The 26633-nt window shown below is 40.3% G+C and overlaps 1 protein-coding gene across 4 annotated transcripts in view; it reads right to left on the reverse strand.

Moving 5' to 3' along the window:
• Positions 1–2108: 2108 nt before the first annotated feature.
• The window catches only part of WDR89 (WD repeat domain 89), a 42475-nt gene continuing 17950 nt past the window's right edge, over positions 2109–26633 (reverse strand). For 3 of the 4 annotated variants that reach the window (XM_043472255.1, XM_043472251.1, XM_043472254.1), the window contains one exon: positions 2109–3419. In XM_043472255.1, the coding sequence (XP_043328190.1) occupies positions 2229–3389 (1161 nt within the window). In that variant the 5' untranslated portion in view covers positions 3390–3419 and the 3' untranslated portion in view covers positions 2109–2228. Of the gene's footprint in view, positions 3420–3949; positions 4027–26633 lie in introns of all 4 variants that reach the window. The other variant, XM_043472252.1, reaches the window with a different exon arrangement.

Here is a 26633-nt window from a genome sequence, read left to right on the forward strand (position 1 = left end):
TGCTCAAATCTTTCAAGCTAGGCCTCAGCAGCATGTGAACCAAAACCTCCCAGATGTACAAGCTGGGTTTAGAAAAGGCAGAGGAATCAGAGATCAAACTGCCAACATTCACTGGATCATAGAAAAAGCAACAGAATTCCAGAAAAACATAAACTTCTGCTTCATTGACTACACTAAAGTCTTGACTTTGGTACTAAGTCACTTCAGTCGTGCCTGACTCTTTGTGACCCCTGGACTGTAGCCTGCCAGGCTCCTCTGTCCATGGGATTTTCCAGGAAAAGATATTGGAGTGGGTTGCCATTTCCTCCCTCAGGGAAATCTTCCCAACCCACAGATTGAACCCACATCTCTTATGTCTCCTGCATTGGCAGGCGGGTTCTTTACTACTAGTGCCACCAGTCTGCTTTTTTTTGACTGTGGGGATCACAACAAACTGTTGAAAATATTTCCCTGGTGGCTCAGGCAGTAAAGAATCTGCTCATAATGCGGGAGACCCAGGTTCAATTCCTGGGTCGGGAAGATCCCCTGGAGAAGGGAATGGTGCCCACTCCAGTATTCTTGCCTGGAGAATTCCATGGACAGAGGAGCCTGGTGAGCTATGGTCCAAGGCGTCTCAAAGAGTTGGACACAACTGAGTGACTCATACACACACTTAAGGAGATGGGAATACCAGACAACCTTACTTGTTTCCTGAGAAATCTGTATGCAGGTCAAGAAGCAACAGTTAGAATCCTACATGGAACAAATGACTGGTTCAAAATTGGGGAAGGAGTAAGACAAGGCTGTACATTGTCACACTGCTTACTTAACTTATATATGGAATAAGTAAGTAAGTGTTAGTCGCTCAGTTGTGCCTGACTCTTTGCAACCCCATGGATTGCAGCCCACCAGGCTCCTGTGTCCATGAGATTTTCCAGGCAAGGATACTGGAGTGGGTTGCCATTTCCTTCTCCAGGGGATCTTCCCGACCCAGGAATTGAACCTGGGTCTCCTGCACTGCAGACAGATTCTTTACCGACTGGACTACAAGGGAAGCCCATATATAGAGTACATCATGTGAAATGCCAGGCTAGAGGAAGGAGAGTGAAAAAGCTGGCTGAAAATTCAACATTCAAAAAACTAAGATCCATCCAGTTCCATCACTTCATGGCAAACGGGGCAAAAGTGGAAACAGTGACAGACTTTATTTTCTTGGGCTCCAAAATCACTGCAGATGGTGACTGAAGCCATTAAATTAGAAGACACTTGCTTCTTGGAAGAAAAGCCATGACAAATCTAGACAGCAGAGAAATCACTTTGCCAACAAAGGTCTGTATAGTCAAAGCTATGGTTTTTTCAGTAGTCATGTATGGATGTGACAGTTGAATCATAAAGGAGGTTGAGTGCCAAAGAACTGATGCTTTTGAACTGTGGTGTTGGAGAATACTCTTGAGAGTCCTTTGGACTACAAGGAGATCAAACCAGTCAACCCTAAGGAAAATCAACCCTTAATAGTCACTGGAAGGACTGATGCTGAAGTTCTAATACTTTGGCTACTTGATGTAAAGAACCGACTCACTGGAATAGACCCTGATGCTGAAAAGATTGAAGGCAAAAGGAGAAAAGGATGACAAAGGATGAGATGGTTGGATGGCATCACTGACTCAATGAATATGAATTTGAGCAAACCCTGGTAGACAGTGAAGGACAGGGAAGGCTGGCGTGCTGCAGTTCATGGGGTCGCAAAGAGTTGAACATGATTTTGGGACTCAACTACAGTGCGAGTGTAATCTACATGTATTAAGCAAGTAGGGGCTTCTCAAATAAAGAAAAAACAGTCTGATTTGGTTTTATAATAAAGATGACTAAAAAAGTAAAAAATTGAGCTTAAAAAACACAACCCAAACCACCTGTTTTTAAAAGTCACACCAGCCATCTACTTCTAAAAAACCCTTATCAAAGCTATTTCTTCAAACCCAACATTTACTAATTCAACAGATGGGTTTTTAAAATGAGGAATGTAATTTTACTTTCAACTCACTGATTATATACTCAACTGGCAGCTTTAAAAAAATAATTTTGGAATACATGAAGACTTGAATTAAACCATTCTCAGCATATTCCCAGGATTGTTTGCTAACTGGCTTGTTTTTATTTATATATGAACTTTTAACATGTCTACCACAGGTAGTACACAGAAATAATCATTTGCAACTATAAAACCTATCAAGTAAATGCCCGATGTAACATCATTGCCTTTTCCTTTTTTTATAAGAATCATTACTGTGAACGCGAACGCGCTGGTATACAGAGGATGCTATTTTCATGCTGTCTTTCTTTGTAAATGTCTTCTCTACTGCTCCAGGTTTCCAAAGTAACAACTGTGCGTCTTCTCCTCCAGTTAGCAAAGAATCATCCTGCATATTCCAACAGAAGGACCGGACTATAGCAGCATGCCCTCCTTGAAGGCTGGTCACGTGGACCAATCCTGATGTCATACAGCTCATTATGTGAATAATTCCTGTGTTTGTCCCTCCAACAACAAACAATTTGTCTGTCTTTTCATGATATAGGCCACCAATCAAATAGTCCAAATTCCCTTCTTTCACTTTAATTACTTCTCTGACGTCTGGAATGTTCAAACATGTAATTGGTTCATCTGTATCCAGATGATTAAGATCCCACCAACAAAATCCCTCATCATGTGTCATGCAGTAAATCTGTTTATAATCTTTCCCAGACCAACCAATAAAGCTTACTGATGAAACTGAGTTACAGGTTGTGACCAGTGCATCGTCTTCATTATCCGCGCTAATATCAAATACATTTACCAGGCCATCAGTTGAACCTGAGACTACCATGTTTGGATTACTGGGATGGAAACATACTTGAGTGATATCATCACTATGTGTCTCTGAATATGCACCAAGTGGCTCTTTGGCAGTAGACAAGTCCTGAGAATTAATTCTTGCATCCCAAAATACCAACAATGCATCATCATCAACTTTTTCTGTACCAGCACAAATGACATGATCATTAGAGCTGATATCAAAACTGATAAAAACATTGGAAGGGTAACCCTTGAACAGCTGGACAGGTTTTCCACCGGCCAGTCGAGCATCCCAACACTTAACCGTGCCATCCGTGCATGAGGAATACACATAGTCACGGGAATTTGCAAACTTGACTCCATTAAGTCCAGGATACCCTCTAAATTCTCGGAGTACATTTAACCTTTCTTTATCATATATTCTGATTGATCCATTAGAACATAAAACAGCAACCAAGCTTCCTTTTTCTGTTTGTACAGTCTTTGACGTGTCTATGCCAAGCAGGTAAGTAGGCTCTTTAGTTTCTGAGGAACGTTTAACAATGTTCAAGTTGGCAAATTGTTCTTCAATCTTCTCCATATCAGGAGTGCATCCAAGGGTAGTAAAAATCTGTAATAAAAACAAAAATTGAAATTAAACCCAAAGTATCTCTACATTGTAATTAAATCAAGAACATTTCCCTCTGAGAGCTGGCATAAGAAAATAGAAATAAAATCTATTATTTTAATCATTCCCCTACCTACCATGATGTATCTAAAACTCAGCTGCTTCCTTCTATTTCAACCACTTTTTATATACTGAATCTACTGCCAGTAAGAGATTATAAAAATGTATGTACATGTACATACATTGCATAGTAATTCCTTTCAGCTCAAACCTAATTATTGGTCCTACTCATGGTCCTCAGCATTAGCCAGGATCTCTACTTTGGGATCATTTTCTCCTGGCTCTAGCTACCTTATACAGCTATAGAATCTAAACACAGATGTGTTGGCAGAAAAATAGTCCCTCAAAGATGTTCATGCCTTCATCCCAGGAACCTATGAATATGTTAGGTTACAAAGCAAAGAGGAATTGAGGTCATAAATGGAATTAAGGTTGCTAATCAGTTGACATTAAAATAGATTATTGAGGATTACCTGGGTGGACCCAAAGTAAAAACCAGTGCCCTTAAAAGTAGAAGCAGGCAGAATATGAGAATTGGTGGGAGATGTTCCTGTGGAAGAAAAGTTCAGAGAGATACATTATTGGTTTGGGCGAGGGAAGCCAATAATTGGGTGGCCTCTAGAGAGTGGAAGAGGCAAGGAAATAGCCACCTTTAGAGCCTCCATGTGAAAGTGAAACTCTGCTAATCTTTGATTTTAGCCCAGTGAGACCCACTTTGAACTCCTGACCTCCAGAGCTATAAAAAATTTATGTCATTTCAAGCCACCAATTTTGCAGTAATTTGTTACAGCAGCGATAAAAAAAAAACTAATACAGGTACCCAGGAGGAATTGCAGAAATCTGCTTCTCAGGCAGGAGCAGTTTGCAAATGGTGGAGCTGGAATTTGAACCCAGGCATTTTGGCTTCAGGAACAGTGATCTTCACCACCACATTAGATTGCTTCTCAATGGTATACAGAACTAGTTCCAGGCCAGAAAGATATGCATAAAGTCTAGTGACTTTATCACAAGTTTTTCTATCTTGCTTTACCACATGAGTATTCTTGCCAGCCTCACAAATTCACATTTTCATTCTTAAGATGAAATGCTTTTTTTTTTTCTGTTGCTTTAGTGATAGCTTTTTAGCTATCTGTCTTTTCATCTTTACAAGGAGGAATGAATATGAACTCAAGAGTGGTTAGAAGGATTAACTGAAATAATGTGTCTGGCATATCATGGTACACATTCAACAAATGTTACATAAAAATGACCAGGATTACCATTACCAATACCACTAACACCACATGGTGGAGAATTTAAATCTATCAGAGTGGCTCCAAACAGCACAATTAAACCAATAGACAAAAAACATTAAAAGTTGGATTGAGGTTCAAAAGAAGAATAAGCATCTTCTCCAACTTTAAATTTTGAATATTTTAAAACTTACAAAAGTTGAAAAGACTAGTACAATGAACACCCACACACATACACACAGTCTTTCACCTCCGAGGATCACTCGCTTTCTACTATCTCTATAAACACAGACACACACATTTTTGATGAGCTATTTGAAAGTGAACTGCAGACAAAATATCATTTCACTTCTAAATACTTTGACACAGAGAACCTCCCCAATATTCTGTTTTCTTAACACTGAATTTTTTGAAAAGTCTGGCCAGTTGTCTCATAAAATGTCCTATATTCTAGATTCTTCTAATTGTCTCCTCTTCGAGATTAGATTCCAGTTTAACATTGTTATCAGGGATACAATTTATGTGATGCTGGGGACTTCTTATTGCATCACATCATAGAGGCTCATAACAACTTTGATCACTTCCTTAAGTTCTTGGTGCTCAAACTGTCTCTGACCTGACCACTGAGAAACTCTTCAGGCCAGCTTGTGTGCTTTTGATATGTCATTATCACAATTAGTCTCTTAAGTCCCTACATGGAACAACTCTGTATAAGAATAACCTAAGTACGAAAACAGTGAACTTCCTTTAAGTATTCAGAGACTAAAAGATGATTTACCTCCACAGTGTTTAACTGTTGGTTTTATAACCAGATAGGTTAAATGGCCTTCTCTTTTTGAACGTGTCATGCTTCTGTCTCAGGACTGTGGCAGTAGCTGCTTCTCTGTCTGGAATACCATCTGTACATTTTCTGTGTGAGTAACTCCTGCCTGTTATTCAGGTCTCAATATGTTACCTCCCCAGAGAGAACTTCCGTGATCAACCAACCTAAAGCGGCCGGTCACTCCTAATCAAATTGCCCATTTTGTTAAATAAAAAATTAGAAATGCTTTAATTTATGAACTATTTCAAATGTACAAAGAAGTGTAGAAAAAAGGAAACATACTCAAATACTGTATGTATTACCTAGATTTAACAGATGGTAACATTTTGCCAAATTTGCCTCAGTTTTTTATTTAAAGAAATGAAATGATAGATACAACTTCTATGATTAAGAAATTCTAAAAATGGCATCACATTTATATGTATCTTTGCTACAATTTGCTCTTTTCACTCAATATTTTTGAAAAACTTGATTTTACCTGACTTTCTTGCTCTTTCGTTATCAATACGGTTGTTGAATAAATGAATGAATAATTGATTCAGCTTTCATGCATAAAGAGCTGAAGAGCTCCAGGAAAAGCAGAATAAACCTAAAATGATATGTCATATGTCTGTATGTTTGCACGGAGAGCTCTGCTTATGGAAATTAGTAACATAATGGCATTCTTTAGCAGTACTTTAAATAAAACACAAAGAGGAAATATAAAGACTTTATATTTGTGAAAGAAACATTATTTAACATATTTTTTTTTTACTACAAGATATTCAAATATGTCCTAAAATGTGTGTTCACTTAAGAGTATACTGCCTACACACTTCAAGGAAAAAAATCCTTTTTAATTCCAGATAAAAATCAACTACCCATTCCTGAAATAATCAAAGTGTTAATAAGATTACAAAAGAAACAATTCTTTGCTACTGTTTCATATTGATCTCTGCATATGAAACATCAGATTGATGAGAGTCTTAAACAATAAGAAAGTTTAATGTGACTTTTAAGTTAACGGTAAGTTCCAGGACTATGGCTGCGCACTGCTCCCCTCAAGCAATCCAGCAGTGCTGTCCTCCTCCCCCCAGCAGTGCTGCCCAGAGTCTGCTTCATATTGGAACGGTCCTGCAAGGCTTTAATCCAAAGGATTCTGGGATCGATGATGCAGGCAGAGTGGGCCCCAGATGGAATGCTACAGCAAACCAACATTTTAAGATAGCAGTAATGGTAACAATCTCATTGGTGTTCCACCTAACACACTGTTTAAATGCAGTATAGTGCTTCAAAAAAAGAGAAAGATATTAGAAGATAGGTAGATCCCACAACGCTCATATTATAGAGCTTATATTCATTCGTCCACAGATACAAATAGTAAAATATTACTTTAATCTCTTTGGGAAAAGATGAAAACCTCTGACTTATGCTTTAACACATTAATATGCATATGCAAATGAGACATATTTGAAATATAACTTCCAAGGTTACACAATCTTAATTTTACATACTAATGAATCATTGTAAAATGATAAATAAACCTTTTTACTTCTATGTATGCCCTTATCTGAGTTTTTTTTTCTTTTGGCATGATCCTCTTCCCATTCCTCAAGATAAGCCATGGTCTCTCTTTTCTTCTCACTCAGTAACCTCATTGAAATTCATGTTTTCAAGTGCCACCAACATGCCAATGAGCTCATCTATTTACAAGCCCATATTTCCAAGTGTCAACTAGCCATCTCTCCTTGAATCCCACTACAACTCCAAGTTAAACTGATTATTTATGCTTCCCCTCCATGAAACATTCTCCTTAAAAACAAAACCAAATTATGCTTCTCGATGTTCTCCATGTTGGTTGGTGGTACTGGCACCACGACAGCACTCTCACCTACTCAGTTACCTAAGCCAGAATCTCTGGGGAAAATCCAACTCTCCTACTCAGGGCTTTCATCCAATCCCTTCTCAAATCTTCTGCTGCAGGCTACTAACTGAAGTACAAGGTTCGATCTATTTCTGGAGATTAAAACAATATTGACAACTGCATACAGTTCAACCTAACAAAAACGTATAAAGAGAACAAATAAGACTAACCATAATTTTAATATTTTCTCTATTTGTTTCTGTTAGATACATAAAAGGAAGCTAAGTTAGCATTTTAGATCTCAACAGGCCAGTGAGAGCTGAGGACGCCTTTCTTATACTAATGCACACACACAAATGAAAAAGGGCACAAACAGAAAAGAACAGAAAAGAATACTGAAGCAAAGAATAGGGAGGAGAAAAGAAGAGAAATGAAGATAAGCCTAAAGAGGACAAAACAGAAAAGAGAAGGGAATGGAGTTACTGCCACTACCTCCTAAATCACACTGCACTTTGTACTTTCCCAATACTGAGATGAGACAAGGAGGGAAAGTCCAGATAAAGGAAGTTCAGTAGAGTCTAAAGCTATGTTGGCTAAAAAGTTTTCATTAAGCCATCTTGAAACACATTAGATGGAAAATGCTCATTAATCTCTAATCTGAGGAACAGTCCTTAGATAGTTGAGGGCTGATTTACTTGATAACAACATCCCTAAACATTAAGTATTTCTTCTGGGGCTTTTGCATAAAGATATGTTATCTTTATCAATCAAAATGTTCTTTTATTTTACTTCCTATTAAAATAAACCCAATAAAGTGTTATTTCTATACAAAAAGTACATTCTAAATACATCTAACTGCAACTAGGCATTCCTCTTATTCTTGGATTGACCAAGTTTGAATATGAAATCTGAAGGACAGCCTAGCTAGCTTAAATAATTCCATAATGGAAGTGAAAGTCGCTCAGTCATGTTTAGCTCTTTGCGACCTCATGGACTATACAGTCCATGGAATTCTCCAGGCCAGAATACTGGAGTGGGTGGCCTTTCCCTTTTCTAGGGGATCTTCCCAACCCAGGGATCAAACCCAGGTCTCCTACATCGCAGGTGGATTCTTTACCAGCTGAGCCACAAGGGAAGCCGATAATGGAAGAGGAAGTAGCTTTCTTTCCCATTTAAACAAGATGAAAAAAAGTATAAAAAGAAAACACACATTTTATACCTATTTAGAAACTATTGATTTCTCCCGGCAATCTTGATTCCAGCTTGTGCTTCTTCCAGCCCAGTGTTTCTCATGATGTACTCTGCATATAAGTTAAACAAGCAGGGTGACAATATACAGCCTTGACATACTCCTTTTCCTATTTGGAACCATTCTATTGGTCCATGTCCAGTTCTAACTGGTGCTTCCTGATCTGCATATAGGTTTCTCAAGAGGCAGGTCAGGTGGTCTGATATTCCCATCTCTTTCAGAATTTTCCACAGTTGATTGTGATCCACACAGTCAAAGGCTTTGGCATAGTCAATAAAGCAGATATAGATGTTTTTCTGGAACTCTCTTGCTTTTTCGATGATCCAGCGGATGTTGGCAATTTGATCTCTGGCTCCTCTGCTTTTTCTAAAACCAGCTTGAACATCTGGAAGTTCACGGTTAACGTATTGTTGAAGCCTGGCTTGGAGAATTTTGAGCATTCCTTTACTAGCATGTGAGATGAGTGCAATTGTGTGGTAGTTTGAGCATTCTCTGACATTGCCTTTCTTTGGGATTGGAATGAAAACTGACCTTTTCCAGTCCTGTGGCCACTGCTGACTTTTCCAAATTTGCTGGCATATTGAGTGTAGCACTTTCACAGCATCATCTTTTAGGATTGGAAATAGCTCAACTGGAATTCCATCACCTCCACTAGCTTTGTTCGTAGTGATGCTTCCTAAGGCCCACTTGACCTCACATTCCAGGATGTCTGGCTCTAGGTGAGTGTGAGTGATCACACCTTTATGATTATCTGGGTCGTGAAGATCTTTTTTGTACAGTTCTTCTGTGTATTCTTGCCACCTCTTCTTAATATCTCCAGCTTCTAGTAGGTCCATACCATTTCTGTCCTTTATTGAGCCCATCTTTGCATGAAATGTTCCCTTGGTATCTCTAATTTTCTTGAAGAGATCTCTAGTCTTTCCCATTCTATTGTTTTCCTCTTTTTCTTTGCACTGATCACTGAGGAAGGCTTTCTTTATCTCTCCTTGCTATTCTTTGGAACTCTGCATTCAAATGGATATATCTTTCCTTTTCTCCTTTGCTTTTTGCTTCTCTTCTTTTCACAGCTATTTGTAAGGCCTCCTCAGATAGCCATTTTGTTTTTTGCATTTCTTTTTCTTGGGGATAGTCTTGATCACTGCCTCCTGTACAATGTCACGAACCTCCGTCCATAGTTCATCAGGCACTCTGTCTATCAAATCTAGTCCCTTGAATCTATTTCTCACTTCCACTGTATAGTCATAAGGGATTTGATTTAGGTCATACCTGAATGGTCTAGTGGTTTTCCCTACTTTCTTCAATTTAAGTCTGAATTTGGCAATAAGGAGTTCATGATCTGTGCCACAGTCAGCTCCCAGTCTTGTTTTTGCTGACTGTATAGAGCTTCTCCATCTTTGGCCGCAAAGGATATAATCAATCTGATTTCGATGTTGACCATCTGGTGATGTCCATGTGTAGAGTCTTCCCTTGTGTTGTTGCAAGAGGGTGTTTGCTATAACCAGTGCTTTTTCTTGGCAGAGCTCTGTTAGCCTTTGCCCTGCTTCATTCCGTACTCCAAGGCCAAATTTGCCTGTTACTCCAGGTGTTTCTTGACTTTCTACTTTTGCATTCCCGTCCCCTATAATGAAAAGGACATCTTTTTTGGGTGTTAATTCTAGAAGGTCTTGTAGGTCTTCATAGAACCGTTCAACTTCAGCTTCTTCAGTGTTACTGGTTGGTGCATGGACTTGGATTACCGTGATATTGAATGGTTTGCCTTGGAAACGAACAGAGATCATTCTGTTGTTTTTGAGATTGCATCCAGTACTGCATTTCGGACTCTTTTGTTGACTATGATGGCTACTCTATTTCCTCTAAGGGATTCCTGCCCACAGTAGTAGATATAATGGTCATCTGAGTTAAATTCACCCATTCCAGTCCATCTTAGTTTGCTGATTCCTAGAATGTCGATGTTCACTCTTGCCATTTCCTGTTTGACCACTTCCAATTTGCCTTGATTCAAGGACCTAACATTTCAGGTTTCTATGCTATATTGCTCTTTACAGCATCGAACCTTTCTTCTACCACCAGTCCCATCCACAGCTGGGTGTTGTTTTTGCTTTGGCTCCATCCCTTCATTCTTTCTGGAGTTATTTCTCCACTGATCTCCAATAGCATATTGGGCATGTACTGACCTGGGGAGTTCATCTTTCAGTGTCCTATCTTTTTGCCTTTTCATATTGTTCATGGGGTTCTCAAGGCAAGAATAATGAAGTGGTTTGCCATTCCCTTCTCCAGTGGACCACATTCTGTCAGACTTCTCCACCATGACCCATCCATCTTAGGCAGCCCCACATACATGGCTTAGTTTCACTGAATTAGACAAGGCTGTGGTCCATGTGATAAGATTGGCTAGTTGTCTGTGATCGTGTGTATTCTTGATTAGATTAGTGATATTCTTGATTAGATTCTTAACCAAAAAGAGAATATCAGTGGGAAAATTGGTTAAATCCAGCTAAATTCTGTACTTTTGTCAACAGTATCATACCAGTGTTAATTCTGGTTCTGACAAATGTATCACGGTTATGTGAAGGGTACAGAAGGGTGAAGGAGGGCTGCCTACTGTATTTCTAAGGTCTCCACACTGAGTTTAGGACATGAGAAGCAGCCCACAGGAATAGATATACCTGGGATTTGGTACAGGACATTCATGGGATCCCAGAAGGGAAAAGAGTCCAGGTACCCAAGCAAAGGTTGCCTCAGCCTAGCCTGTGATGACTTTTTGCCAGTAATAGTGAAGCAATGGTTGTGTTTGGGTCAGGTGATCAAAAGGTGATGCCTTCTTCACCTTCTCTTCACCCATCTGCTGGCTGGATACAGAGGATTCCAAGACCCAAAAGAATGGTTGAGTCAGACTTCCCTGGTGGTGCAGTGGATAGGAATCTACTTGCCAGTGCAGGAATCACGGGTTTGATCCTTCATCCAGGAAGATCCTAGAAGCCACAGAGCAACTAAGCCTGAGTGCCACAACTACTGAAGCCCACACACTGAGAGCCTGTGCTCTGCAACAAGAGATGCCACCGCAGTGAGAAACCTGAGCACTACACGGAAGACTCAGTGTGACCAAAGAAAAAGAATGGTCGAGTCAAAAAATGAAAGGAGTCTGATTCTGCCAATCACCACGTGAAAGGCTAACTACAGAACAGAAAAACCTACATCTGATTGCATCAGTTAATTAGCAGTGTAGATGCTACCTGAAAGATGTAGTTTAAAAAACTCCACAGCATAATGACTCCAACTTTTTAATATCATTCATCTTTTCCTTGGGTTAACTCAAAGGAATTTGCAAATATTAAAGGAAGACCTAAATTTTAGCTATTTCTTTCATTTTATGTTTTTGTTAATTAAACCCAAGTTAAATGCAATACTATTCAGAGAAAATGTATACTAATAAATATTATATAAAATATATAAATATTATATTTAATAAAATTATTCCTATTCATGCATGGTTCTGTTCAGCTTATCTGTATATACACAAGAAAGGTCTTGGAATAATGTTCATAAAATATATTTCAATTATCTGGAGAGTGTGTGTGTATGTATGTGTGTATGGAGGGAATATGTTGCCTTTTCAGTACTTTTTCTATATTGTTAAAATTTTTAACAATGATGATATAATCCCGTAAGTACTATTATGTTCATTAAACTGATAAGAAAAACACAGCTAACATGCAGCTAACCTAGAGGGTGGGATGGGGTGAGAGGTGAGAGGGAGGTTCTGAAAATGCTGGCTTCTGAACTCAAGTATTCTCATTCCAGAGCCTATACATACAGTTAACTCCTATACTATACTGTCTCTATGGTAAGCACTTAGCATATTTTTTAGAAATAGGTGTAGGCTATGTTGCTGCTGCTACTGCTAAGTTGCATCAGTCGTGTCCGGCTCCATGCGACCCAACAGACAGCAGCCCACCAGGCTCCTCAGTTCACAGGATTCCCTAGGCAAGAATACGGGACTGGGTTGCCATTTCCTTCTCCGTAGGCTATGTTATCTGTATAATAAACATACACTATACTTATTTTTTTAAGCAAAGGGGTGTTAGCAGAGAATTTGGAAGCAGTAACTGCTGATATCTCATGACATGTGCTACTGGCAAGGTCAATGGCAAACGGGAAAAATCTAACGGTAGTTACAAAAGTTCTAGATCAGTCACTCATATGCATTACCAATATGTCCTAGAGAATATCTTGGGATAAAAAGCAAACATTGGTTTAATGTCAGCTGAACGTTTCTCAGAAAACTTTTATATAACAAATGTAGAGAAATTTGTGTGTATGTTTTAAACTAACAGAGAATTGGCTTTAAAACAATTTATCAAGAAATCATGTTTTATTTTTAAAATTGTTTTTAAATTTATTTTTAATTGAAGGCTAACTGGTTTACAATACTGGTTTCTGCCACATGTCAACATGAATCAGCCATAGATATACATATGTCCCCTCCCTCTTGAACCTTCCTCCTACCTCCCACCCCATCCAACCCTCTAGGCTGTCAAAGAACCATTTGCTTTAAATTGGGCAGAAGTGCTATATATTTAATGGAAGGTATGCTAAACTGACATCTGCTACAATTTCAGTGTAATTTCAAATATCATATTCATTAATGACTGAGACTTAATGTCTTTGTAAATTAACCCTGCTTAGTGAGCCTGAATATGCTATTCTTACTCACACAAATGTTAAAGATACGGGTTGCAGCAACATATGGTACTTCATGCATTAAATACACTAAGATTCTTAGGGAAAGCACAGTGTTCAAAGTGCAGGAATTTGTTACCGAGGGAAAGCGGGGAGAGGGTAGGAAGGAATGATACACATGCACTCCCTCAAGCAGTATGAGATTACCCTTCAGCTTCCAGATAGAACACTCAAAGTAACTTTTAAAAAACAGACATTTTCCCCAGTAACATCTTGAGGTGTCCAGCTTCTCCAGTAAATCTTCCATCCCAAATCCATCCTTTATAGTAAGTTTATGAACATCCAGCTCTTTCAACAAGAACAATAAATTGCCTTTGCCTTTCCAGAACAACCAGCTGGTGAACAAAACAGAGAGGAACCAAACTTCCCCAATCACCAGATGTCTTAATTTGGAACAGACAGTAGCAATGTGGAAGAGTTCAAATCTTGAATTGGTACTCTATGTTTACTACTTCTTTTTATAATTCTCAATAGATGCTTTTGAAAATTAAGTTAACGTTCTCTTTAATCACTGCAAGAAGAAAAAGGAAGATAGGAAGGAGAACAAAAAGAATCATGGCTTATAATAGAATGATTTTAACATCAAAGAACCAGCCATTTGAATACTGTTACAGTTAGAAACTGATAAGCAATATCATTAAATCCTTATTCAATAATTCAGAAATAATTCTCGAATGGCTGACACGACAGGCCTAAAACACAATGGATTTAGCAAAGAACACAGGCAAAGTCCCTGCTCTCAAAAGAGGGTGGTGAGGAGACAGACAGATGTATAGACGATTGTAATGGAAACCGTGCGTGCATGCTAAGCCACCTCAGTCGTTTCCGACTCTCTGAGACTCTGTGAGACCCTGTGGACTGTAGCCTGCCAGGCTCCTCTGTCCATGGGATTTCCCAGGGAAGAATATTGGAGTGGGTTGCCATTTCCTTCTCCAGGGGATCTTCCCAACCCAGGCATGGAACATGCATCTCTTCTGTCTCCTGCATTGGCAGTCAGGTTCTTTACCACTAGTGTCACCTGGGAAGTCCTAATGGAAACAGTGATAAGTATTATAAAAAATAATGTGTAAGTCAAGACATGAGACAGGAAGAGCCTTTTACTTATTTTATTTTTGATTTTTTTTTTTGATGTGGACGATTTTTGAAGTCTTTATTGAACTTGTTACAGTATTGCTTCTGTTTTATGTTTTGGTTTTTTTGGCCACATGGCATGTGGGATCTTAGCTTCCTGACCAGGGATGGAACCTGAACCCCTTGCCTTAGAAGGTGAAGTCCTAACCCCCGGACAGTCAGGGGAGTCCCAGGAAGAGCCTTTTAGATTTGGTCATTAGAGGCAAGCCTCTCTCATGAGGTGACATTTGAGCCGACACCAGAAGAAAATTCGGAAGCAAAGTATTGGACCATGTGAGCCAAGAGCATCCTGGGCAAAGAAAAACAGCAGGTGGGCTGGAGCAGCTAAAGCTGTGTCAGAGAAAGAAAGTGGCGTAGGAATTATGGTTGAAGAGGTAGCGGGAGTCAGAGAAGAGCTTTGCAGGCCATGGTAGGACTTCAGCTTTTACTCTCAGGGAAGGAAGCAAGCCACTGCAGGTTGACAGCAGGTGAGGAACGTTTGTGACCGATTCCTTGGCCAGTTCCAGCCTGGAGAACACACCTTTGGGTAAGAATGAGGCAGTGAAAAGTCTTGTGCACCTCCCAGAATATTGGAAATAAAAGCAAAACTAAACAAATGGGACCTAATGAAACTTAAAAGCTTTTGCACTACAAAGGAAACTATAAGCAAGGTGAAAAGACAGCCCTCAGATTGGGAGAAAATAATAGCAAATGAAGAAACAGACAAAGGATTAATCTCAAAAATATACAAGCAACTCCTGCAGCTCAATTCCAGAAAAATAAATGACCCAATCAAAAAATGGGCCAAAGAACTAAACAGACATTTCTCCAAAGAAGACATACAGATGGCTAACAAACACATGAAAAGATGCTCAACATCACTCATTATTAGAGAAATGCAAATCAAAACCACAATGAGGTACCATTACACGCCAGTCAGGATGGCTGCTATCCAAAAGTCTACAAGCAATAAATGCTGGAGAGGGTGTGGAGAAAAGGGAACCCTCTTACACTGTTGGTGGGAATGCAAACTAGTACAGCCGCTATGGAAAACAGTGTGGAGATTTCTTAAAAAACTGGAAATAGAACTGCCATATGACCCAGCAATCCCACTTCTGGGCATACACACTGAGGAAACCAGATCTGAAAGAGACACGTGCACCCCAATGTTCATCGCAGCACTGTTTATAATAGCCAGGACATGGAAGCAACCTAGATGCCCATCAGCAGATGAATGGATAAGGAAGCTGTGGTACATATACACCATGGAATATTACTCAGCCATTAAAAAGAATTCATTTGAACCAGTCCTAATGAGATGGATGAAGCTGGAGCCCATTATACAGAGTGAAGTAAGCCAGAAAGATAAAGAACATTACAGCATACTAACACATATATATGGAATTTAGAAAGATGGTAACGATAACCCTATATGCAAAACAGAAAAAGAGACACAGAAATACAGAACAGACTTTTGAACTCTGTGGGAGAAGGTGAGGGTGGGATGTTTCAAAAGAACAGCATGTATACTATCTATGGTGAAACAGATCACCAGCCCAGGTGGGATGCATGAGACAAGTGCTCGGGCCTGGTGCACTGGGAAGACCCAGAGGAATCGGGTGGAGAGGGAGGTGGGAGGGGGGATCGGGATGGGGAATACATGTAAATCCATGGCTGATTCATATCAATGTATGACAAAACCCACTGGAAAAAAAAAAAAAAAGTGAAAAGTGAAAGTAAAAAAAAAAAAAAAAAAAGTCTTGTGCACAACTGTGGACAAGAGATACGAAAATAGGGAGAAGTGGCTGGATTGTGACCATAATTACAAAAGAGGAATAAACAGAATTTTCTCATTAGACTTCAAGAGGAGTATGAGAAGTGTCAAAGATGACTCTTAGGTTTCTGGCCTCAGGGACAAGGTGAATAGACCGCTGGTATGTTACTTCTAGGATAATTATAAGCATTTAGGACAATTACAAGATGATTAATTAGATAATTAATCATCCAATTGTTTAAATAGTCTTTATAAACTGTGAAGCCTATGTGCGTGCTGAGTCACTTCAGTAGTGTCCAACTCTTTGCGACCCTATGGACTGCAGCCCGCCAGGCTCCTCTGTCCATGGGATTCTCCAGGCAAGAATACTGGAGTAGGTTGCCATGCCCTCCTCCAGGGGATCTTCCTGACCCAGGGAAATCTGCATCTCTTATGTTTCCTGCATTGGCAGGCGGGTTCTTTACCACTGCACCACCTGGGAAGCTCATAAATTGTGGTACTGATCTATTAATATAATAGAATTATACACAGCAAAGAAACCAGAAAGCCACAAACCACCAGTACATGCAACAAGGTGGATGAACCTCAGAACTGTTTAGTGATAGAAGCCTGGCACAACAGGGTGCTGCAGGATTTCACTGATACAAATCTATATGGTAGCAATTGGAATACTGCCTATCTTTTGGTGGGATCCAGATTGAGAAAGAGAGCAAGAGGACTTTTGAGTGTTGATTATATACAGATGTATACAAATTTGAAAAAACAAGCCACCATGGAGAATGACCTTCTGTCTCCATCAAGATTCTCATTCAGAGTAAAAAGGAACAAGTCTACCGCTGGAGGAGGAAGGGTGAGGTGAGAAATCCCCTATCTGTCACAGCACAGCAGTGCCTGCCTAACGTTGTGAGTGGAGGAGGGACAATGAGGAAAGCCCTCCAGCATCCCAACACTGCAGGCTCAGTCCCTTAGGTCGTGTTTGACTCTTTCCAACCCCATGGACTGTAGCCCACCAGGCTCCCCTGTCCACAGCATTTTTTCAGGCAAGAATACTGGAATGGATTGTCATACCCTCCTTCAGGGGACCTTTCCACTCTAGGGATTGAACCTGCATCTCCTGCCTTGGCAGGCAGATTCTTTACCACTGAGCCACCTGGGAAATCCCATGGACAGAGGAGCCTAGTGGGCTATAGTCAATGGGGTTGCAAAAGAGTTGGACAAGACTTAGTGACTAAACAACAACAACATACTAACTTACAACCCAACACTGCAGTGGCTTATTAATATCAGATAAAGGAGAGGTCTGAACAAGGACTATTAATTCATTTAAAATTGTCATAGACCTAAATGTGAGGGCAAGAACTACAAAACTTCTAGGAAAGAAGTAGGGAAGTTATGACCCTGGGTTAGGTGAAGATTTCTTAGTATACAAAAGCACAAACCAGCAAAGAAAAGCTTGAATTAATTAAAATTTAAAATCTTTGCTTTTTGAAAATTGGTTAAGATAATAAAATGTCAGTCTAAAAGAAGTGAAACTCAAGTTACCAGGAATCAAGTTTATTTCGGAACAGCAGAGTAACTGCAATTCGGGATACCATGCTGTAGCAAATTACAGACAAGTCTGTTAAGGTTAAGAGTGGGTTGCTTTTATGAACAAAGCGTGCAAAAGGGGACAGTCCAGGTAGGAGACATGCAGAGAGTTCACTGGCTCAAAGATGGGAAGAAAGTTTTGGGGGATGCTCATTAGTCACAGGTTAATAAATCTGTTACATCTGATAATCTTCCATACAGCTCTATACAGTCAGCAAAAACAAGACCAGGAGCTGACTGTGGCTCAGATCATGAACTCCTTATTGCCAAATTCAGACTTATATTGAAGAAAGTAGGGAAAACCACTAGACCATTCAGGTATGAACTAAATCAAATCCCTTATGATTACACAGTGGAAGGGACAAACAGATTCAAGGGATTAGATCTGATAGACAGAGTGACTGAAGAACTATGGACAGAGGTTTGTGACATTGTACAGGAGGCAGTGATCAAGACCATCCCCAAGAAAAAGAAATGCAAAAAGGCAAAATGGTTGTCTGAGGAGGCCTTATAAATAGCTGAGGAAAGAAGAGAAGCTAAAGGCAAAGGAGAAAAGGAAAGACATACCCATTTGAATGCAGAGTTCCAAAGAATAGCAAGGAGAGATAAGAAAGGCTTCCACAGTGATCAATGCAAAGAAACAGAGGAAAACAATAGAATGGGAAAGTCTAGAGATCTCTTCAAGAAAATTAGAGATATCAAGGGAACAATTCATGCAAAGATGGGCACAATAAAGGACAAAAATGCTATGGACCTAACAGAAGCAGAAGATATTAAGAAGAGGTGACAAGAATACACAGAAGAACTATACAAAAATGATCTTCATGACCCAGATAACCACGTTGTTGTGATCACTCATCTAGAGCCAGACATCCTGGAATGTGAAGTCAAGTGGGCCTTAGGAAGCATCACTATGAACAAAGCTAGTGGAGATGATGGAATTCCAGTTGAGCTATTTCCAATCCTAAAAGATGATGCTGTGAAAGTACTGCACTCAGTATGCCAGCAAATTTAGAAAACTCAGCAGTGGCCACAGGACTGGAAAAGGTCAGTTTTCATTCCAGTCCCAAAGAAAGGCAATGTCGAAAAATGTTCAAACTACCACACAATTGCACTCATCTCACACGCTAGAGAAGGAATGCTCAAAATTCTCCAAGCCAGGCTTCAACAGTACGTGAACTATGAACTTCCAGATGCTCAAGCTGGTTTTAGAAAAGGCAGAGGAGCCAGAGACCAAATTGCCAACATCTGTTGGATCAAAGAAAAAGTAAGAGAGTTCCAGAAAAACATCTATTTCTGCTTTATTGACTACGCCAAAGCCTCTGACTGTGTGGATCACAACAAACTGGAAAATTCTTAAAGAGATGAGAATACTAGACCACCTGACCTGCCTCCTGAGAAATCTGTATTCAGGTCAAAAGCAACAGTTAGAACTGGACATGGAACAACAGACTGGTTCCAAATCGGGAAAGGAGTATGTCAAGGCTGTATACTGTTACCCGGCTTATTTAACTTATACGCACAGTAGAACATCATGCGAAATGCTGGAGTGGATGAAGCACAAGCTGGAATCAAGATTGCTGGGAGAAATATCAATAACCCCAGATATGCAGATAACACCATCCTAATGGCAGAAAGCAAAGAATAACTAAAGAGCCTCTTGATGAAAGTGAAAGATCAGGACAGTGAAAAAATTGGCTTAAAATTCAACAGTCAGAAAACTAAGATCATCACATCTGGTCCCATCACTTCATGGCAGATAGGGAAACAATGGAAACAGAGACAGACTTTATATTTTGGGCTCCAAAATCACTGCTGATGGTGACTGGAGCCATGAAATTAAAAGACAATTGCTCCTTGGAAAGAAAGCTATGACCAACTAGACAGCATATTAAAAAGCAGAGACATTACTTTGCCAACAAAGGTCTGTCTAGTCAAAGCTATAGTTTTTCAAGTAGTCATGTATGGAAACAAAACCCCATCTAGTGAAAGCTATGATTTTTCCACTGGTCATGTATGGATGTGAGAGATAGACCATAAAGAAAGCTGAGTGCCGAAGAATTGATGCTTTTGAACTGTGGTGTTGGAGAAGACTCTTGAGAGTCCCTTGGATTGCAAGAGATCCAACCAGTCCATCCTAAAGGACATCAGTCCTGAATATTCATTGGAAGGACTGATGCTGAAGCTGAAACTCCAATACTTTGGCCACCTGATGTGAAGAACTGACTCACTGGAAAAGACCCTAATACTGGGAAAGATTGAAGGTGGGAGAAGGGACGACAGAGGATGAGATGGTTGGATGGCATCACTGACTCGATGGACATGACATTGAGTAAGCTCCAGGAGTTGGTGATAGACAGGGAAGCCTGGCATGCTGCAGTCCATGGGATCACAAAGAGTCAGGACACGACTGAGTGACTGAACTGAACTGATAATTCTCTAAGTTGGGTATTTATGGGAAATTAGTCTCTCAATCTTTAAGTTTTGCTTTTCTTGAGGGCACATGCATGGGTCTCCATTTCATACCCTCTGGTTCCATTTTAGATTAAAATCCTTTTATTTCCTCCTCATTTGAGCAAGATCTCTCATAGAAAAGTATTGCTGATCAACCTTGGGTATTTGTTTATTCTGAGATGTTGCTAGATGTTGGGCTGTGTATCCCCTGAATCTGCAAAGGACCATCCTAGGATGCTCTGTCCCACAGAAGACGGCATGGCAAGTTGATTTGTTGCCTCATTTAAACATGGAGAATCTCAGTCACACTCCTCTAAGGGAGTCAATTTGGTTTCATGGTCAATTAAGCCTCAGGATAAGCCTTAGGAACTTTATTCTGTATATATATCTGAGAGAAAGGCATTTGCCTATTGAAACAAGACAGTAGAAATTTCATTAGAAGGATTATAGCCAGGGTCAGAAGTCCAATTATAGCTACCAACTGGAACAAGCTTCTAACCAGTTTCCCCAGCTACCTATACTTAATAGCTTGAAAATGTCTTCAATCCTAGGGCTTGGCATATTTCATTTCAGCTAAGAGATTGATACTGTCCATCATTTTTAGTTCATCCACTGTGTTTCCCTATTTGTTAACATAAAAATAGCATTCTTCCCAGAGCAAGGCACAGGTTCCTCCCTACTGTGCAGTAAGGAGCTTTAGGGCTCCGTGGTTTTGTAAGACTACTTTTGCTAGGCTGTCTATCTGGGTTTGCTGCTATTCAAAAGCTCTAAGAGAAGCACTGAAGGTAGTTCCCATGTCTATGGAGAGGTTTTGACTTGCTTTTTCACAGTCTATTACTCTAACCCTAGGGAGAAAAGACAGCCAAAGACACACTCAAATCCCTTCCTAACTACTACAGGGTTATTAGAGGGCATCCATCCAAAATTATATCCATCCTAGTTTTTTTTTTTAGTTTTCACATTGATTTCCACATTTAGTTTCACACTGATTTTTTAGTTTTCACATTTTATTAAAATTAAACCCCTATGATAAAGATAATATGGTGTGTTAATTTTTTTGCATTGTGAATTACTCAAAACTTTGCAGATTAAAACAATAAGCATTCATTATTTCACACAGTTTCCGAGAGTAAGAGAGGGGCTTAGACGAGTGTTTCTGACCCAGGGTCTCACGTGAAGCTACAGTCAAGATGGTGGCGAAGACTGCGGTCAGCTGAAGGCTTGACTGATGCTGGAGGACTTCCTTCCCCAGAATGCTTCCTCACTGTGGATGAGGCTTCACCTCTTTATCGGTTATTGGCAGCATGCCTAAGTTCCAGATCAGATGGACCTCTTCACAGAACTGCTTGAGTGTCCTCAAGATGTGGCAACTTTCCCCAGAAGATGTGATCCAAGAGAGAGAGAGAAAGCGCATACACACCCATAAACACACACACACACACACACACACACAAAGCCACTATGCCTTTCATGATCTGGTCCTGAAAACCACACCGTCACTTTTGCCACATTTTACTTGATAGATGAGAGTCACTAACTACAGCCCACTTAAAGTAGGACAATTAGGTTCCACCTATTGGAAGAAAGACTATCTAAGAATTTATGGATATATTTTAAATCCACAACTGCTTTACAACTTTGAACAAAAGGTTCACGTGCTCCTTTAAGTTGTGAGGAGAAAGAACCCATGTGGGTTCTTCCAGTGGAAGGGAGGGTTTTCCTGACTCTGGTGTCAGGAGTGAGGGAAACAACTCTGCAGGGTCCCTTCCATTTCAGGGGGAATGTGGAATGTGTATTTCTTCTAAACAGAAAGAAATAACCAGTGTTTTCTGAAGGAAGGGCATAAGTGGGCCCTTTAGCCCAAGTATTTTTTTTCCTCTGATAAAAGAAGAGTTCTCATGACCAAAAACAGTCATTTACATATAGCACATGATAGTTGGCATGGTGGAAATGGCTATAAGAACACCTTAAATTTCTATATATTTGGAATAATGGGAGAGTTGGATTGTTGTGGGTGAGGTTCTGATGGAGGTCTGGGGAATCTCCAGGGAGAAGGTACGTTCCCACCACTTACTAGATTTCTTACCAACCGAATTATCATTGAATGGAATGACATCCGCCGTCCATCCCCCAGTACCATTATAATTTTTGTTACCCCACCACAAAGTTTTTACCAGTCCCATTAACGTTTTTGAAACACAAAGGAAGATTATGGGTAAGAGTCCAGACTTGAGTGAGGGGTATACCTTTGTGGGTGGGAGGCACCCAATGGAATGTTGTAATGTCTGGTGCCAATTTGCCAGAAGGAAGAATGTGTAACAGTTCAAAGGGACCAAAGGAAAACACTACATCTCTGCCAGAGAGACCGTGCCACCCTTCTAAGGATGATGGCCAGGCTACCAGTTCAGGTTCATCAAGAGCCTTATCAGCTCTGGCACAAACCAAACCACCAGTAAGGCTGGCAGAAACTGGGAGTTTTTCTAAGCAGGGAACCACGGGATGTGCTAAAGCTAAATGAGGGGGCAGCAAGAAATCCAGAGAGAGGACCATTAGAACTTTAAGCAGCATGACACAGGCCTGGTCTGGTTATCTTGGGGAAGCGGTCTATTTCTAATGTCATCCGCTTCAGTCATTAGAAAACTTTACCTTTGAATCACCAGTTAGGTTGCAGATCCACTTTTTATAGAAGAGACGCATGAATTCAGGAGTCCAACCCTTGGAGCTTAGCGACACGGGTGTTAGTTAGCAACACTTGCGAGGGGCCCTTCCAACGAGGTTAGAAGGAAACTTTATGGAGATGCCTTTTCCAATAGAGCAGGCTGCAAATGTGGTATGTGACATCTTTGTCTCCTGGGAGCATGCCACGGAAAGATTCTTTTTCCAAAGCATTATTATTCTCAGTGGACTTAATTACACCTTTGCAAAACTGAAATATATCCCCTTTTTATTATTCGTAGGTCAAAGGAAGCAGGGACTGTCCTGTAATTATTTCAAAGGGTAAGAGTTTATGAATCCTGAATGGAATGGGTCTAAGATTTACAAAAACCAGCAGAAAAAATTTTGGCTGAGGTATTTGGAGGTTTTTAACTAATTTAGCCAATGGATCTTTATAATTCCATTTGAATGTTCAACTAGTCCTGAAGAGTGAGGATGATAAGCAGAATGAAAATGTTGCAGAACTGGCCAGAAGACACAAAGTACTTGTTCTGTAAAGTGGGTTCACTATGGAGTTCCAGGGAGGCTCCTCAAATGGAAATAATCTTTCTTAAAAGAACGTTAGCTGTAGAAGAGGAAGTTGCCTCTCTACATGGAAATGCTTCAGTCCCTGTGAAAACCTTCAAACCTGCAAGACTAATATATTTGTATCCACAAGACAGGCAGTATTGTATGAAATCCATTTGCCAGACCTCAGACAGTCTTTTAGGTAAATCAATGTGTCCCCAGCAGCGTAGATAGAGTCTTCTCTGAGTTGAATTTAGGGCAGGGAGAACAAACAAGACATGTGCTTTCTGTGGCCTCACCAATGTTTCTTCACCAATATTCATTCATAAATGCTACTGTTTTCTCATTGGACCAATGGTTTAATTCATGTATGGTGTCTAATAAGGGAAATCTTAGATTTTCTTGGCAGGACCAACTTATTACTGGGTCCAAACCAACGTCCCTTTAATTGACGGGACCAATAGCCTCTAGACTTCCAATTCTGTTTTCCTTTCAGAGGCCAACTGTTGTACTTTCCTGACTAGTGCCCTTAGGTCTTCACAGGGGGAGTAGCCTTCTGGACCATGGTAGAGGTTTGGTTTATATATCTCCAGAAGGGTGGCATTTTTTTGCAGGAATATTGGTGAGGTCATTTCCTTTGGCTTCCAGAAATCAGACTTGGAATGCTCAGGGACTTCAATGACAGCTAGAGGTGCTGGCAGCAGTCTGGCAGCCAACAAATTCTGGACATAAGAGCCATTCTTAATTTTATCTCCACTAAAAGAAAGAAAACCCCACTGTTCCATAATATTAGAAAGTCATGGGCTATCCCAAAGGCCTACCAACTATCTGTATAGATGCTGGCCATCTTGCCTTTGGCTAAAACACACTGAGTGACAGCATATAATTCAGCTTGTTGGACTGAAGCGGCTGAATGAAAGAGTGCAGCTCCACTGACCTGGAAAATGGCTGACACTGCATACCTGGCACAAAACTTGCCCTCCTCATTTTTTAGGCAATAGCCATCAATAAACCAGATTAGCTTGTAAGTCATCATGAGGGGTCAAGAGGTGATCCATCAAAGTCAAAGAGACAGGGGGAATTTCATCAGTGCAAGAGGGAAGGAGAGCAGGGTTGAGACTGTTAGAGTGAATAAGAGTGATGAGGGGAGGTAAGTAAGAGGATTTCATAGGTGGTAGGATGGCTCGCTGAAAGATGTTGAGTGTGGCATGAAATTTAAGAGAGGCTCAACAGGCTAAGGTACAAAGATGATTAAAGAGGATTCTATAACAATTTCTTCAGTAGCCTTTGCTAAAGGAGTGGAAGCAAGCATAGCTCTAGGGCATGGGAGGGAGGGAGGCATCCTCAGGTCACTGCATCTAACTGTTGGCTACTCAATCTAGAGGTTGCTGATAGCCCCATGGTTTTGGGTAAGTAATCTGAGGGTATTCCCTTCCTTCTCATATACAAAAAGGGAAAAGGGTAGCTGATAATTTAGGTGTCCAAGGGCAGGCAGACTTATTAAGCTTTCCTTCAAGATCTTAAAGGCCAAGCTATCTTGATCATCCCAAACTATGGGGTCAGGCTGGTGTTCTTTAGCAGGGTATATAGGGGATGAACCAACAAAAAGAAATTTGGGATCCAATTATGACAATGGCTAGCTAGGCCAAGAAAACCTCACAATTAACATTTGCTTTCGGGAGTTCCCTGGTGGCCTCGTGGTTAGGATTCTGGGCTTTCCCTGCCAAGGTCCAGGTTCAGCCTCTGGTCGGGGAACTGATATCCCACAAACTGCGTGGCATGGCCAAAAAACCAAAACCAAGAAACATTTGCTTTTATGGTTTGAAAAGTTTAAAATGCCTTGAAGCCTATCAGCATCTAGGTGTAGCACCTGTTTTGAGATTAAATGTCCTCAAGATTGAACCTGAGTTTGGACAAATTGTAATTTCCCCTTCAAGACTGTGTGTCCCTTAAGGGCTGAGATTTTCAGCAAATACTTCTTTTTGCAAGAAGTATTAGGAGGGCAAACAAAAAAGAAGCTCATCCAAATGCAGTAGTAAGGTGGAGCCCCTAGAGAATTTTATGTCATTTAAATCAGCCTGTCAAACTTGTGAGAAGTAAGAAGGCCTCAGTAGAGCCTTGAGGCATGACTGTCCACATGTACTGTTGTCCTTCTCAGGTAAAGGCAAAGAGATACTGACTATCCCTTTCAACAGGGATACTAAAAACTCACTGCCTAAACTGATTAAAATGTAAAAGGTGCTTCCAGCATGGATGGATACTAATAGCATGCAGGGATTAGAAAAGACAAGATGGCAGAGAATTACAATGCTATTTATTGCCCTGTGGTCTTGGACAAATCTCCATTCTCAGCCACTGGTGTTTTTTTTTTACAGGCAAAATAAGGGTATTATTAACACAAGGATAGTACAAAGGATTCTAAGTGCCTGGGCTTTATACTCCTCTGTAATTTGCCTTATGCCCTATAAGTTTCTTTATTTATAGGGTATTTGTTTATTCTTAGGAGAGGTTTTGTGGGGTCCACCTGGATCATAATGGGAGGGGCACTATGAATTGTGCCTATTTCAGTTAAGGATTTTACCCAAAGATCAGGGAATTTCATGTTTAGTAGAGCAGATGAGTGCAAAGTTTGGACTGCCTTGGTTTGTAGAATGCAAATAATGGCAATGGGGGTTGAATTTTCCTGAGTGTTGAACTTAAACTCAAGAGATACTTTCACCTTTTTTTTTTTGCTTCCACCTTTTGAGAGAAAAAATGGCAGCATTGTGTTTCTCCAGCAAATCTCATCCCAATAAATGTTTGGGACCCAAATCACTGAGAAGCAGCAGACATTTGCCTTACAAAAGGTCCAGACCAAAAAATATGGGCTGGGAAATAGGGACACATTGCAGTTTACTTAAGTCTCCCACTATTTGAACAAATATACTACTCCAGGGAAGGGGCTGTTTAATTGCAGTGGGATGGAGCACTGATAGGAGCAGCCCCTGTGTCAGTTAACACTGTAAGGAATTTGTCCCTGATCTGGAGAGTAGTTTTCCCCAGTCTATCTAATGGCAGAAGAGGAACAGTCCCTGTGTGTCCCTGAAGCCCCATCATTGGCGTGGATTTGGCCACGGTTCTGAG

This window comes from Cervus canadensis, chromosome 6, assembly GCF_019320065.1.
Source record: "Cervus canadensis isolate Bull #8, Minnesota chromosome 6, ASM1932006v1, whole genome shotgun sequence".
Classification (NCBI taxonomy): Eukaryota; Metazoa; Chordata; class Mammalia; order Artiodactyla; family Cervidae; genus Cervus; species Cervus canadensis.